The 16,289-nt window shown below is 38.2% G+C and overlaps 1 protein-coding gene across 5 annotated transcripts in view; it reads right to left on the bottom strand.

Annotated features, from left to right (window-relative positions):
- AUTS2 (activator of transcription and developmental regulator AUTS2) overlaps positions 1 to 16,289 on the bottom strand; it is a 1,022,984-nt gene that overhangs the window by 755,774 nt on the left and 250,921 nt on the right. For all 5 annotated transcript variants that reach the window (XM_072943080.1, XM_072943079.1, XM_072943078.1 and 2 more), the window contains exon 2: positions 9,128 to 9,340. In XM_072943080.1, the coding sequence (XP_072799181.1) occupies positions 9,128 to 9,340 (213 nt within the window). The remainder of the gene's footprint in view (positions 1 to 9,127; positions 9,341 to 16,289) is intronic.

Consider the following 16,289-nt stretch of genomic DNA (forward strand, 5'->3'; position numbering starts at 1 on the left):
AGTTGCCTGGGCCTGTCTTAAAGCCCACCCACAATTTCATTTTCAATTAGCAGCTCCTCGAAAGGCAGTAATGAAAGCAGTTGCTAAAGAGCATTCAGATGTCACTGAAAGACTGCAAACCCAAACTGTAAATAGCACATTGTGAGTCGCCTGTCACCACCATCAACTCCCACGGGAATCTCGCAACACGTGGCTATCACAACCATCTGTTCAGCTCCCCACCAACACCACTGCAAACCACACAGCCACCCACCCACTCCTACCTCCCACTCCTTAACTGTCATGTACAGACTTGTGTGGACATGGGACTGCTGCAAGCGGAGATCAGAATGCAGAACACATGGAGGCTTATTTCACATTCTGTAGCTAAGATCAGGGCACATGCAGATAACATTGTACCATCAGAAGATGGGGAAATGTACCATTAACACGGAAATGCAGTTTTAACACAAATAAAGAAAGGGAGTTCTGTCTTCCCTCATTAACTATCAAAAGCATAGTGGCTAAATCTTGTAGAAAGAGAGACATCTCCCTCATCCTTCAATGACCAATGTGGTAGGAATTCATGGTAGGTAGAGGTGAGAATCATTTCTGTCACTGCCCATTTTACTCCTCCAACAATACATAGGATATTTAAATGGCCCTTAATAAAGTTCCATGGACACATACATATAACAAATTATTACTCTGGGATTTGGTGAACGTCACTGTTTTATGAAACAACTTCTATAGGTCTCAGGATCACTCACTCTCTTAAATGCAGTTCCTTTTCCAATTCAGCCTATTTTCTCTCTGTAGGTTTTACTTTATGAGGTGGTCGTCAATGTGCTATCTCCTTTTAAAGTCATTTTTTTTACTACATTTTAATTTAAAATTATATATGTCACTTGGGATAAAATTTATACTGGCCACTTCACTCTAAACATCTATCTCACCACAGTCACGTGATGCTCATGCGCACTCTTAGCAACATTCAGGGCTGACAGAATATATCCCAGACAACACTGTAACGAGTCAAAAGACACAAAACAAAAATTCTAGAACTCACAAAATAAACTATTACTGCTTCTAAATGCCCAAAAGGGAAAAAAACAAACACCAAAAACCTTTATATAATTTGTTGTTATATTAGTCCCAGGTTTCCAACACCAAACAAGTACCTCCAATATAATATACAATTAATTCTGAAAAGAGGTAAGCCTGAGTTGGGGGTTCCTCAATAAGCAGATATTAAAAATTGGCATCTTATCCTTATTTCAAGTCCATTGAAAATACAAGAGCAATTATAAGCCGATCTCCCCCGACCAGCTCCCAGCTTTTCTTTTATATGTTTTTATCCTTATTTCTGTAGTTAGGGCAAAGAGGAAAAAGCAGGGTGCAACTTAAATACATCAGAAGGAAAAATAAAGAATTTTATTTAAAATTTCAGTTTGTAGCCTTCATATGGTTACACAATTTTCAAAAAGCAAGTGAAATCCCAATTAACATATTAAACTTGAAATTCTTAAGTATGAAGTAAAAATGATTTAACTGCAGCTCACATTTCTTGATACCAGCTCAATACACCTTCAGCCATTTAACCATTATGACAAATATATTTATGAAAGAGTACCTAGCAAAGGTCATGCTTTTCATTACTAAAGTATAATACCTAATTACATTAGTGTTTTAAATGCTCTGATTTCCAGAAACCCGTGGACCCTAGAGTATGCTGGATAAATACCTGTGTGATTTTAGCCTGGATTTTCACCCAAACCTAATTAGCAGGTCTCCAGCAATGTGACTTGAACTGGATCTGTTTAATCAAAGTTTTCCATTATAAATCTCCTTTGCAAGTTAATTTCTACTAGTAACAAATGTCACTGAGGAGTCCTCTGACAATCTGAGTGAGTCCCACTGAAATAAAGGATCCGCCTCTGGCAGTAAATTCTCTCAAAGGAGAAGAGCATGGGCAAGACATACTGCTTCATCAGGATGGATAGAAGCCCAGCTGGTGGCTTAGTCACCTGGGCCCTTCCTTACCAAAACAACCACTCACTCCAAGTAAGGCAAACATGCAACGCCAATACACAAAGCAGAGGCAGCACCACACAAAGCTTTAAACAATAGCTCTAGATATCCCATGTTCTTGGACCGGAAGAATTAATATTGTTAAGATGGCCATACTACCCTAAGCAATCTACAGATTTAATGCGATCCCTATCAAATTACCCAGGACATTTTTCACAGAACTAGAACAAATAATCCTAAAATTTATATGGAATCACAAAAGACCCAGAATCGCCAAAGCATTACTCAAGAAAAAGAATGAAGCTGGAGGAATAACCCTCCCAGAATTCAGACAATACTACAAAGTTACAGTAATCAAGACAGCATGATATTGGCATAAAAACAGACAAATGGATCAATGAAACAGAACAGAGACCCCCAAAATAAACCCACAGACTTTTGGTCAACTAATCTTTGACAAAGGAGGCAAGAATATACAATGGAGTAAAGACAGCCTCTTCAGGAAATGGTGTTGGGAAAACTGAACAGCTGCATGCAAATCAATGAAGTTAGAATACTCCTTCACACCATACGCAAAAATAAATTCAAAATGGCTTAAAGACTTAGACATAAAACAAGACACTATAAACCTTTTAGAAGAAAACATAGGAAAACATCACCTGACATAAATCTTAGCAATGCTCTCCTAGGGCAGTCTACCCAGGCAACAGAAATAAAAGCAAAAATAAACAAATGGGACCTAATTAAACTTACAAGCTTTTGTATAACAAAGGAAACCATAAGCAAAACAAAAAGACAACCTACAGAATAGGAGAAAATATTTGCAAAAGATAAGACTGACAAGGGCTTAATATCCAGAGTATATAAACAGCTTATACAACTTAATAATAAAAAACAAATGATCCAATCCAAAAATTAGCAGACTTAAATAAGCAATTCGCCAATGAAAACACACAAATGGCCAATGGGCACATGAAAAAATGCTCAATATCGCTAATTATCAGAGAAATGCAAGTCAAAACTACAATGAGATATCACCTCACACCAGTCAGAATGGCCATCATTAAAAAGCCCACAAATGATAAATGCTGGAGAGGGAGTGGAGAAAAGAGAACCCTCCTACACTGCTGGTGGGAATGTAGTTTGGTGCAGCTGTTACGGAAAACAGTATGGAGATACCTCAAAAAACTAAAAAGACTTACCTATGATCCAACAATCCCACTCCTGGGTATATACCCAGAGGGAACTTTAATTCAAAAAGATACATGTGCGCCAATGTTCACAGCAGAACTATTTAGCAATAGCCAAGACATGGAAACAAGACATGTCCATCAACTGATGACTGGATAAAGAAATTGTGGTATGTAATACCACTCAGCCATAAAAAAGATTAAAATATTAGCATTTGCAGAAACATGGATGGACCAAGACAATGTCATTCTAAGTGAAGTAAGCCAGAAAGAGAAAGAAAAATACCATATGATATCACCTATATGTGGAATCTAAAAAAAAAAGACATATGAACTTATTTACAAAACAGAAACAGACTCTCAGACATAGAAAACAAACTTATGGTTACCAGGGAAGGAAGAGGGTGGGAGGGGATAAACTGGGAGTTCAAAATCTGTAGGTACTATTATATATAAAATAGATAAACAATAAGTTCATACTGTATAACACAGGGAACTATATTTAATATCTAGTAGTAACCTATAATAAGAAAGAATATGAAAATGAATATATGTATGTATATGTATGATTGAACTATAATGCTGCACATTAGAAATTGACACATTATAAAATGACTATACTTCAATAAAAACAAAACAAAACAAACAAAAAAAAACCACACACACAACCAAACAAACAAAAAAAAACCCCAAAACCAATAGCTCTAATCCCAATGTCTTGGCACTAGGCACAATCTCTTCTCTTCCTAGAATTCAGTATACATCTTTGGTACCTACGGTGTTACCTACAAATCCTCAACCACATGTGACTGCATCATACTAGATTTTCAGAGAGGAGCAAATTTCCATTCCTTACAAGCAATATCTACTCAGATCGACTTGTAAAAAGATTTTTCAACTACATAAGGCATTGCCACAGAAGCCATGCTCACCAGTAAGGTTAGAGTTTAACTGCTGGGCTCCTGAAATATTTCCAGATTCCTTTATTTCCCCCTAAATGGTGTTTGTTCTCCTATGGATAGAAGCAATCTCAACAGGTTGCCTCTTTCTCTGGGAAATTCTGTCCTTAAATAAATGGCTTTTTGTCACCTAAAATCACGTAAGTTGGAGGCTCTGGAATCTCAGTTATCTGAGGGAAACCAAAAGCATGCAAACCTACAGAAAAGCATCGAGAAGGCTAAAATTGGCCGACATGAAACGGAAGAGCGAACCATGCTAACAAAAGAACTTTCTTCACTTCGAGACCAAAGGGAACAGCTAAAAGCAGAAGTAGAAAAATACAGAGAATGTGACCCACAAGTTGTGGAAGAAATACGTCAAGCAAATATACTGGCTAAAGAAGCTGCTAACAGATGGACTGATAACATATTTGCAATAAAATCTTGGGCCAAAAGAAAATTTGGGTTCGAAGAAAATAAAATTGATAAAAATTTTGGAATTCCAGAAGACTTTGACTACATAGACTGAACTGCTCAGTGTCGGTGAAGTATCTATATACTTGTGAATATGTAACGTTTTTGTTACCCAGCTAAATGTACTGAATTATCATTTACCTATAACTGTGTTTTTCATTTTATTAATTTTAAATAAAGTATAAAGTGTAAAAAAAAAAAGTTAGGAGGGAGACCCTGGGATTTGTTTTGATTATCTATCCTAGTATCTGTTAGTTAAAAGTGGTCATGTAACCTAAAAATTCTTCCTAGTTCACTTAAGCCTATTTCGTACTAAAGAGAGAAAAGATAGACTAATGGACTAAATGGAGATTTAGAAATACCCACTCAGACCAAATCTGAGAATCCTCTGAACTCCCATCAACTTTTCCTCATCACTTCTCTATTTTTAAAACCCCTTTGCTCTCAGTGTTTTCAACTACAAAGTACTAAATTTTTAAAGTATCCCCTGTGGTCTAGAACTTAGACATACTGAAAGAAAACTAAACCCATAGCCCTTGGAAGAGTTAAGTTTTCTCAAAATGCTTGTGAGGAAGTTATGATTTGGCTAGAACGTTTGGCAGCACATGACTTCATAGCGCTCTTCAGCAGTTACCCAAGTAGAGAATAAAGATCCTTATGCAGCGGACCTATCAACCAACCTCTGTTTTGATTTTCCCACTCCTAAGTGAAAGTAGGGGGGAAAAAAATCTACCATATCCTTATTAGTAAGAGCCAAACTTTTTTATATAGTATCTGAGTACTCACATCATGGGCAAATAGTCCTGTGTAGGACAGACATAGGCATAGGGGCTCAGAAAGATAGGCACTATTTTGTACAACAGTTAACTTGTTCCTTTCTTAATTTTTTTAAACCCCTTTGGAAATTAAGAAAAGTGTTCAAATTTGCCTCATAAAAAAGTGCAATCACTTTACAAGACAGCAGCCAACTCAGCATCTTCTAAGCCGGTATGCATTCATACTTAAAAGTATAACCCAACAAATAAATTCCACTGGGGTGGATAAGTGCTAGTTAAAACACTTTCTTTTAACAGTATGGAAAAACATCTTGAGTATTGAGGTTTTATAACCAGACAAGAGAAGGAAAAAGCGGTTTGGTTTTATAACTACATATCTTTCTTATAAAAGTATATAATTGCGCTCTCACAGTAAAAAGATTAGTTGCCTTCAATGAAGTCTCAGGGAAAAAAAAAAAAGCCTATTATTTTCTCTCCATGAAGGAGTAACATCTTCCCACAGTTACAGGAAAGCTGTGCATTAAGCTGCCTGCTTAGGGAGTACCAATTCCTAATAAGATGCAAACTTAATCCACTCTCACCAAGTCAAAACTGAAGACTCAATTCTCACCTCCTACTGCCCCTCTTTAATCTGTAGCTCTTCCAATTACAAATCTGTCAACGAGAGGCACTAGACAACAATCCATTAATTAAGAAATTCTCCTCAAGGCCCATTCTCATCCTCTCCCAGCTAAGACAGTTAGGATTCAGTTACTTTATCCTGTAAGAGGCAAAGACAGGAAAAAAAAATAATTGTGATGTGTACATTCATCTGGCATGATAGGGAAGCAATCTCAGATATTCTTAGCACAAGCTGGGGAACATCTACTGTGACCATGAAACACACTTGTGTGTCATCCTTTATCAAGAATCACACAACAGATGGCACCTGTCTGGGCTAACACACTAGGAATGTATCTCACTCTTCTCCTTTAACGTCTTCTCAGAGCTAATCAGTTACCAACTGCAAAACTAAATTACCTTCAGACCTACTATGGTCTTCCTTTACAGACCTCGGCAACACTATGTATCTCTGTGTTATTCAAAAACTTAAAGAACCATGGAATTAAGAGACTTAGTCCAAACTTCTCATTTTACTGACAGGCAGTAACAGTGATTTGTTAGGGTTTCATAATAGCACATGTTATGCTTGGAGTATTACAAATCAAAAGTAATATGACTTTATCTCAATTATCAACTTCTGTTTTCCTTCCTACTAAAAATTAACACTTGAATGGGATAGGACATTTTGGGATCAACTTTGAAGATAAGAAAACACCACTTGTTTTTAAAACTCTTACAAAGGCCAAAGATACGATTCATTCTTCCCTTCTCTATGATTCATAAAAAGCGAGTCAAACTAATTGTTTTTCAAATATTTTCCCTAAAACAAGGATAGTTTTGATTTCAAATAACAGTATTAGAAGGTTAATCATTAAGACCAAAAAGCTACTTAAATTTGAGATATACAAGTTCTGGCTTTCTCTTATGATCATAAACTCTGACCAGGAGACAAGGTAGAAAGAAGGATTCTGAGGACAGACAACAGAAAAGTCAGATCAGGTCTGGGAGTAAGAGAGTCAAGAATGAGGAACAACAGCTTCCTGTAGTCTCAGAATTAAATTGATTTTTTGCCTGAAACGGAAGAAGCCTTCCTCCCACCCTGTTGGGAAGGGAGGACCTCGAGGAGAGGCGGTGGTCATATTGCAACCTCTCTCCACTGGGAATAATCACTTTCCCCACATATCTCACATGAAAAGGTAGGAGTTGGGAGTCAAAAATATACCACAGCAACATTATCTTGTATAAAACCTAGTCCTTCCTCCCTCACCCCACTCTCTGTCCAAAAAAAAAATTTTCGTTTTGTTTTGTTTTTTTTAATCTTCATCCAAATGTTGTTACCTGCAACTTTCCAAGCTCTTTCTCTGCTCTCCATACTTGGTAGTTTATCCTGTTTTCCGCTTTCATAGGCCATTTCTATGACCACAATCACTTCCTCTGACCAAACCAACGCACGTAGTTTCTAAAAATACATGTAGATTCCCTGTATCCCATGACCTGGAGTCCTTATCTCAAACAAGGGAAGCAGAATACACAAGGAAAACAGCAAGGCTGAGAAATCTGGGTCTAAACCCTGGCTCTATCCCTCACTGCTAAGTAGCCTCGGACAAGTCACTTTATTTCTTTAAGCCCCAGTTTTCCCATCTGTAAAGTAAGCATAATATCATATACTAACCAGGGTAGTTGGAAAAATTGTAGATTATAACTACACAAACTCCCTTACTGAATGACTGTAATGTATTATGCATTAGATAAATATTAATAATCAATATTATAACTCCAATCTGGCATTTGCATTTCGGGACACAGGAAAACACTGTGCATGTCAGATTTGGGGACACTTCCCTGAGGTCCTCCTGAAATCCATCACTCAAGATATTTCTCAGATGTTTACCCATCAGGTTCAACTCTGACACCAAACTGCCCACTAAATCTTATTGAGGCTTTTGGTCCTTCCAATCTTTTATCTAAAAATCATCATCAAATATATGCTCTTGGTGCTTTTATAAGAATGATTTTCAAACTGGGTTTGACCATTCTCAAATAAGAAATTTCTAAGACTACAAACTTCTATGCCCCACCTAATAGCAATTCTGATTCATAAGGTCTGAGGGTGGAGCCAGGAATATGTGTTTAATAAGGCTCATGATATGATTCTAATGATCTGTGAGGTTTTGGTACCACTGTTTTGTGTGATCCCAGATCTTCTCCTGCTTCAGAGAAACATCTGCAAACTAGAAATTACCTGTTAAGCTTCTAATTGGCAGCACCTGCTCTGTGAACCACACTCCCTTCCTCTGCTTCCTTCAAGTGATAGTCAATTCCACCCCGTGGTCCCGCCAAAAACAAACAAAACACACCCAGGACACAGGTAACTCGGCAGGTGCTAAAGCCTCCGGATTTGTGCAGAAAAATTGCTATAAACAGTTTCATGTCTCATTATTAATCTGTCTCATGTGGGGATTTCCAGAGGCAGAAAGACTCCCCAAATGCCACAAGCTGTATCTTCCTGTGGATCACTGAAACCTAATTATTAAACAGCCCAGTAAGCCCACTACCAGACTTCCATTCGCTCAGCAGATCACAAAGACAGTCCTGAGTTATGGGCTACGGAAGACAACTAAAGAACCAAAGGACAAGCTCATTTCTTCAGCTCTGCTCTCCCACATGCCACAGTATTTGAGCTTCCCTGGAAAATATAAATCTTATGCAGGGTACTGCTTGTATGCAGACAACCATTTTTAGCACCTCAGAACCTTGAGATACACAGTGTATGTGATCAAATCTGCCCTCTCCCTTTGTTCTAGTCCAGAGGATCTCTCCCTATAAGACAGCCTACCTTGACTATCACCAAGACTTCTATCAGTCTGCCCTCAACGCAAGTAGCACCAGCAATGGGCTTCGTTACAGAGCACATGTGACTGAAAAGGTACCACGCTAAAGTTTCAAACCATAATAAAAACACCGAACTTGCTCTGGTGCATTCTTTTAGAAGCAAACACACAGAGCAGAGCAGCCCTCCAGCACCCCAGAAGGGCATCTTCTCCTCCTGTGAGGAAGAACCACAGAGGCAAGCAGGCACCTGAGGAAGGAAGGAATTCAGCAGTCACAGGACGGAACAAACCCTAAGCTTCCTCACCTGTCTGAGTCCCTTCAGCATCTTCTTTCTCTTCCCGAGGTGCTGGCAGAGATTGCGGTCATTTTCCCGGTCTGAGCTGTAGTGGTGTGGGTGGCTGAGTCTGCTCTTCTTGGAGTGAAAGGACAAGCCATTGGTAAGTGCTTCTCGTTTCTTCTTGGTCAGAGGGGTCTGGCGTTTCTCCACGCGTTCCTGAGGCTTAAGTGCTACATCTTTCTGTAGAAAAGAAAAGAGGGAAAGGGAAGTGGTGGTTACATAGGTATCTAGCGTCACACCCAAAATACAGGCTAGATGGAGTTATGAAGAGGGAGGGGGTAAAGGCAGGAAAGTGGACTATGAGACTACCTAAAACTAAGAAACATGGCTCTCAATTTTTCTGAATCCTCAATGCCAAAGATACATCCTTTCTATTCTTGTTGGGAAGAAAGCTCAACAAAGTGCAAAGTATCTGTCCATTAAAATGATTTCACTGCTGCCTGGGATAGTAGCTTTCCATCTGATGCTGCACTGGGTCTAACACACACTATTCCCCAAAGAGGCTTAATACACTCACTTCCCAAGATGGTACATCAATTACGTTTCAGAAAAGGAGGACTAAGTGCTTGCACAATTTAAAGCAGTACAAGCCTGACTATGCCAGGGCCAGGTGGATGTGAGCCAGCAAGAAAGAAAATGTCAATTCATATGATTAAAATGTTTCCTTAATGCATTATATTTTTACCACAAGTTCCTCTGAGCATCCTTAATTCCCATCTTCTTTGAAAAATATAACAACCATATTATCACCAAAATCAACAGCAAGTTTTCATTTATTCCTGTGTGTGGCTAGGGGAGGGAGGAGGATAGGAGAAGGACAATGGATGCTGTGTAATAAGGAGCACCACCTGTAGAAACTGCAGGCAAGCATTTCAGGTCATGTGACATAGGTGAGGTCTGTGCCTGCAGGCAGGTCAGGACATACTGAGATATCAAAAGACCTGGGTTCGAGCCCTGACACTGTCATTATTCACTATGAAACCTGAAATGAGTCACTGCAACTTTGAGCCCATGTGCAAAATGGGCTCAGATACGACCTGATATGCTATGTGTGAATGTCCTTTGAACTTTGAGAAATGTACACATTAAGCACTAAGATTAAAATGATTTGGCACTCAATCATTTGCTAATAAGTGGAAATGTTCCTCTTTACAGTGAAATTGCTCCTACCTGGAGCCTCATCCACACACAGCTTCTGAGGTCCTAAATGTACATTTATCAGTAAAATATAAAACAAAAACAAACATTTCCTTTCATCCATTTCTCATTCTCAAAACACCACTCTCGCTTTTCTCCCCTTTATAGCCAGTATTCTTGGGGCAGTTACCTATTTTACCTCTTCCCAATATCCCAGCATTTCCCACATGATGCACATGATGCTCCTTGATGTCTTTTCCCAAATCAACCAAGGCCATTAGGTGGGGATCTAGGACTTTATTTATATCTGCTTTGCCTTGGCCTCAAAAGCTCACCCTTCCACACCCCTCCTTTTTCTAGTTCAAGAACTCTTCATAGGGCTGCCAGTTCAGGGAGACCATTCTGTGATGCAAAGCACTGTTCTCAGGGCTCCACTTATTCAACAAATATTTTTTGTGCACCCAGTATATGCCAAGTGCAAACTTAGCACTGTCCCATAGTTGCTGGGGAAACAATCATGTGGGGGAAAAATCCCCACCTCATGGAACTTAGAATTTAGGGGACAAATACTAATCAAATGACACAAATATATATATATATATTTGCAAACTGAACAGCTCCAAAGGAAAGGTAAACAGTGCTAGGGTGCTAAAACTGGGGGAAATGGTCTACTCCAGGGAAGGGGCTTGTGGCTAAGGAGATGACTGTCATTTGACTTAGATCTGAAAGTCTGGTCAGTGAGAACAGCTTGTACAAAGGCCCTGAGGCAGCTGGTAGCATGATTCTTTGAAAGAATGAGGTCAGGTACTAAGTATCAGTAACCCCAGTGCTTCAGGTATAGAGTCAGGCAACTAATGGATGGTCAAAAATATGCTTGCTAAATAAATAAGACAACTAGTTGAAGTCTACAAATCTATAAAGCACAATAGTGATTTAATATTATCCCAAGCTGCCTCTAACATAGAGTGAATGAAGCAAGCTAGAAAAGTTGAAAGAAGCAGGAAACTAAGGAACCTAAATAAGCAAGGACTGCTGACACACAAGAAGGATCACAGAAAACAGCAAGGGGAAAGGCCTTATCTTTGCGGCAATAAGATACCAAAGATAACAATCTTCTAAGGCTAGTGAGTGGCTTCTGATCTCACTTCTAGCTGCTACCACTGCAGATGATTTACCCTTGGCCATTGCAGAGGCAGCTTGCCCAAGGCAATGAGGACGTGGTGAGCAAGTGTTTAAGGGACAAGCTGACATCGAAGCAAATACACGTGAGCATTGATTCCACGGTCTCAGAATCTCGCACGCTATGCTTAACATATGGTAACTGTTCAATAAATGCCTGCTATGTTTATTCCTTTGTCCAGTGTCCACTACCACAGTCAGCTATATCAGACATCTGCTTTGAATCTGGCCTCACATGTAACCAATTTAGTCAGTTATCATTAAAAACAAAACACTCAGGTATAATAGCAACACTAGCTGAAGCAGCCAGGTGAGTCCCATTGTAGGCTGCTTCTATATAATATGATTAAATTGCACCATTTTTAAGGGTAATATAGAAACTCTCCACGGGGTGGAAAAAAAAATGCCTTTCTTGGTCATACAATCCACCTACTGCCCTAGCATCATATGCATGTAGCGTACAGGATTAATAAACAAATGATATTTAATAATGTATCAGCTGTGCTTTTAAAAAATTACACCATTCTCTTTATAGACAAAATCTTTTTTCATACTGAAGGTGCTCCAAAGTATATTGAAAATTATGTGCAATTCCATACAAATGTGAATTAATATTTATGAGAGTGTCATATAATTTTTTCCAAATCCATTTTATTTTCATGTAGCATATTAATCAAGGCATTCTCACTGCACCGCAGAATAGCTACACAGAGCAAATGGACCCCATGCCGTGACATTAGCTTGTAAGAGAACTGCCGAAGCCTTAGCAGCAGCAGTACAATCATCTCAGCTCCAATTAATACTGAGATTTTCAACTCTGGAGGATGGGGGGGGGGGGGAGAGAGGATCAAAGTGTGCATAGAATCGGTAGCTTAAGAAGTAAAGAAGAAATGGAGTCTTTAAAAAGTTTTTATTATGTAAGCGGTTTTCAAAGATTAGAGAGCATCTTTATTCTTTCAAAGATACAGTTTTGTTTATAAATTACTGTTGTAGACCCTTTGGAACAATTCCTGAAAAAGCCAGGCTGCTGTTTGCTGATTCCCTCTATAAACCTTTACTGTTTGTATGAAGTACAAATAATCACTTAACTTCTCAACAACAGTCTGGGGGTGAAATGACAAAAACTGCTCACTATAAGCAAAGAGAATCAAAGACAAATACACTGATTATAAACTACTCACCTTATAACGTTCTGAAGACTTGTCACATGATAACATATTATGTAATGTATTATGTACATATATCCATCCACCAACCCACTACCAACAAACTATTAGCAACTAAGTTAAGAATTTCCTTAAAGAAACTTGGGTGGCCTATAAAGTCTTGCTTCAATATAAGAAGGAAAATTGTCTGGTTTATAAAATAACTTTCTAGGATGGATGAACCGTGATTTTCAAAGGCCTGTGGAGTCATTAGTCTATCATGGTGTAGGCTAATGGTTCCCAAAGCAAATTAATGACTATCAGAATTATCTGCAGTGGTTTTTGAAAATAAGATGACTGTGCACATACTCAGCAAGGGAACTATTCAGCAAACTAGCAAGGGAGGAGGGCAGAAGGATAAAGAAGAGATCTGGAAAAAATGCTTTAAGGCATTCATTTGACAATCACAGAAGAAGCAAGAAAGCAAGCAAGAAAGCCAGCCAGCCAGCGACAGAAGGCTAGCTGTGAGGTAAAAAGATTTAGACATATTTGCTGGCAATAGAGGGGGTAAGTGCACAAGTTATGCACAACAGATGGGAACAGGTTTTCTGAAGTTGAAATTATGTGATTTTTAGGTCACTGGTGATGGAGGGCAGGGTCACAGCAGCACATACACTGAGAGAGAGGCTCAGAGACCGACTAACCAAGACAATTCCCTTCAACACCCAGTCTTTCTTCAAATTAGGTGATCCTGCTCTTGACTTTCCCTTCTCCCAAATTACAATCTTCCACCAAAGGCTTCCTCTGCCACTCTTGAATTTCAAAATGAGATGGTTCGGTGTTTCACAAACTAGGGGAGAGCAACAAATTGCAGATGAAACACTGTGTAGGCTGCAGGGCTCCATTTGCTGATTACAGATGAAGGCAGAGACAATAGAAAATGAGGGCACAATTTGCCTGCCTTGCATGAAATAGGTTTTGGAAAGAGCCTCTATCTGATTTTTCCAACCAAACTAATCTGAGGGCAGCCCATCACTTACAAAGCATCTGTGGTATGTGTGTCTGCATGTGCCCAAGTGTACATATATACGTGAAGGAGGGGTGCAATTTAAGCAGAACCTCTTCTGTTGGTTATTTGATCTTAGGGAGTTGTAAAGACAATAATAAAGAAGCCAGGAGGAAAAAAAGTGCTTTCCCTGTCACCATCAAACAACAGTAATGGCTGTGTCTTGTCATTTAAGTATACCAAGTCCTTTGTTGGTTTATTATATTGCATTTGTACTTGTTTTTGAAAGGTTTTACAAACACTGACTCCATCACTTCTCTTAAGTGCAAAAGATGTAAAAGGGTTTACCCTGATAATAAGAAGTAAAAATTAAAGAAACAATATATAGCTGTTTTAAAACTTTACATGGATATGTTCACATTGATCCCCCACTTTGGATTTTTGAACAAGTGGACTTAAAAACAGACTTTCAGAACCTAAACTTTTTAGTAAGTACAGGAGACTCTATAGGAATTTACAAACAAAATTATCACTATGGCATTCAAAACTTTTAAAAACAAAAATCAAAATATCTACTATGTGCCAGACACTTCACCACCTGTTAGAAATATCTAAGGAAGGATCCCAGAACTCACACTGCTTAATGAGGGTTAACAGGCAAATCAGTGAGGTACCACACTACAGTGGGTTAGGGAAGAAGCAAGTAACGTGCTCCCTACCGCGGTATTTCACATTGCACTGAAACTGCAACCCTGTGATGGCATAAAAATAGAAAAATAGATCACTGCAACAGAACAGAGTCCAGAAATAGACCCACATATATATGGACAACTGGTTTTCAGCAAAAGTCTAGAAACAATTTTGTGGAGGAAAAAAATCATTTTTTAACAAATGCTGATGGAACAAGTAGATATCCATATGTAAAAAAAAATACGTAATTTTGTTCAGATTGCAATCTAGGAAGATTAACTCAATATATATTATAAACCTAAATGTAAAACCTAAAACTAAAAAACTTAAAGAAAACTTTTGTAACCTGGGTTAGGCAAGGATTTTTCAGATATGATACCATAAGCACAACCCAAAAAAGAACACCCTGATAAATTATAATTCATCAAAAATGAAAACTTCTGTTATTCAAAAAACACTGTTAAGAAAATGAAGAGACAAGTCACAAAATGGAAAAAAAATACTTGAAATATATATCTGATAAAGGTTTTCTACCTAGAATAGATTATTCTCAAAAGAACATAAAAAGAAAACAATTCATTTTTTAAATGGGTAGAAGATTTAAATAGACATTTAACTAAAGAAGATTTAAGGTTGGCAAATAAACACATGGAAAGATGCTCAACATCAGTAATCATTAGGGAAATGCAAATTAAAACCACTACATACATATTAGAATGGCTAAAATGAAAAAGAATGGCATACTGTACAGGTAAGGATGTAGAGGGACTTTCATACGCTACTGGTAGGATGTTAAATGGTAGTACAGCCACTTTGGAAAACAGTTTAGCTGTTTCTTGAAAAGTTCAAAGTATACCTATCACATGCTCCAACCATTCTACTCCTAGGCATTTCCCGAAGGAAATAAAAACACATGTCACACATAAATGTTCATATCAACTATGTTATAGCCTAAAACTGAAAACAACTTAAATGTGTATCAACAGATGGATTAACTATGAGATAATGATTCAATGAAATATTACTCAGCAATAAAAAGGAATAACCTATATATATATGTTACAACACAAGTTAAGTCTCAAAATAGTTATGCTAAGTAAAGGAAATCAAACAAAAGGAAATCAAACAAAAAAAGAATACATTCCATATGACTCCACTTATATAAAATTCTAAGAAATGTAAAATAATCAGTAGTGACAGAAAACAGCTTAGTGGTTCCCTGGGAAGGACAGAAAGAGGAGATCATACAGGGACGTGAGGAAACTTTTGGGGTGATGGGCATTTTCATTGTCCTGATTATGGCGATGGTGTCACGGGTGTGTACACACATCAAAACTTTTCGAATGTTACACTTTTAACTCACGGAATTTACTGGTCTGTCAATTATACCTCAATAGAGCTGTTTTTAAAAATGGCAACCCTTGCCATCATGCACTCCTGGCATCCTACCAAGTACTTGATTACACTGAGTTCCATCAAAAAGAACTCAGATTCTTTGTTTCAGATTCCTGAAACAAAAGGATAATCACACTCTGGAAGGACTGGCTTTAGCCCATAATGTGGCCATGAAAAGTTCCACTGGAGACAACTCGGCTGCAGGCATGAACGTCTCAGACTGAGGAGCTGTGCCCTGTCTTCATATCACTGTCAGCGACAAGGTGGAGTTCACACGGTGCTTTTTTTTCTTCACATCTAACAGTCAATTCTCAGCTCTTCCGAGGCTAACGTTTTGTAGAGCTTTTCCTAGCTTTCTTTCAAGCACCTTTGTTACTCTGGCCACATTCTCTCACAGGAACACATTAACCAAAGCAAAGAAAGAAAACATAAATAGTTACTGTTCCTAAATGCTTAAAAAAAAGAGGCAGCTTATTAAAATACTATATTTAATGCATAATGATACATATGACATAAGGGAATCCAAATGGGAGAGAGAAAAAAAATGGTTTAAAAAAAGAGAACGAGTAAGCACAAA

This window comes from Vicugna pacos, chromosome 18 (assembly GCF_048564905.1).
Source record: "Vicugna pacos chromosome 18, VicPac4, whole genome shotgun sequence".
Taxonomy (NCBI): Eukaryota; Metazoa; Chordata; class Mammalia; order Artiodactyla; family Camelidae; genus Vicugna; species Vicugna pacos.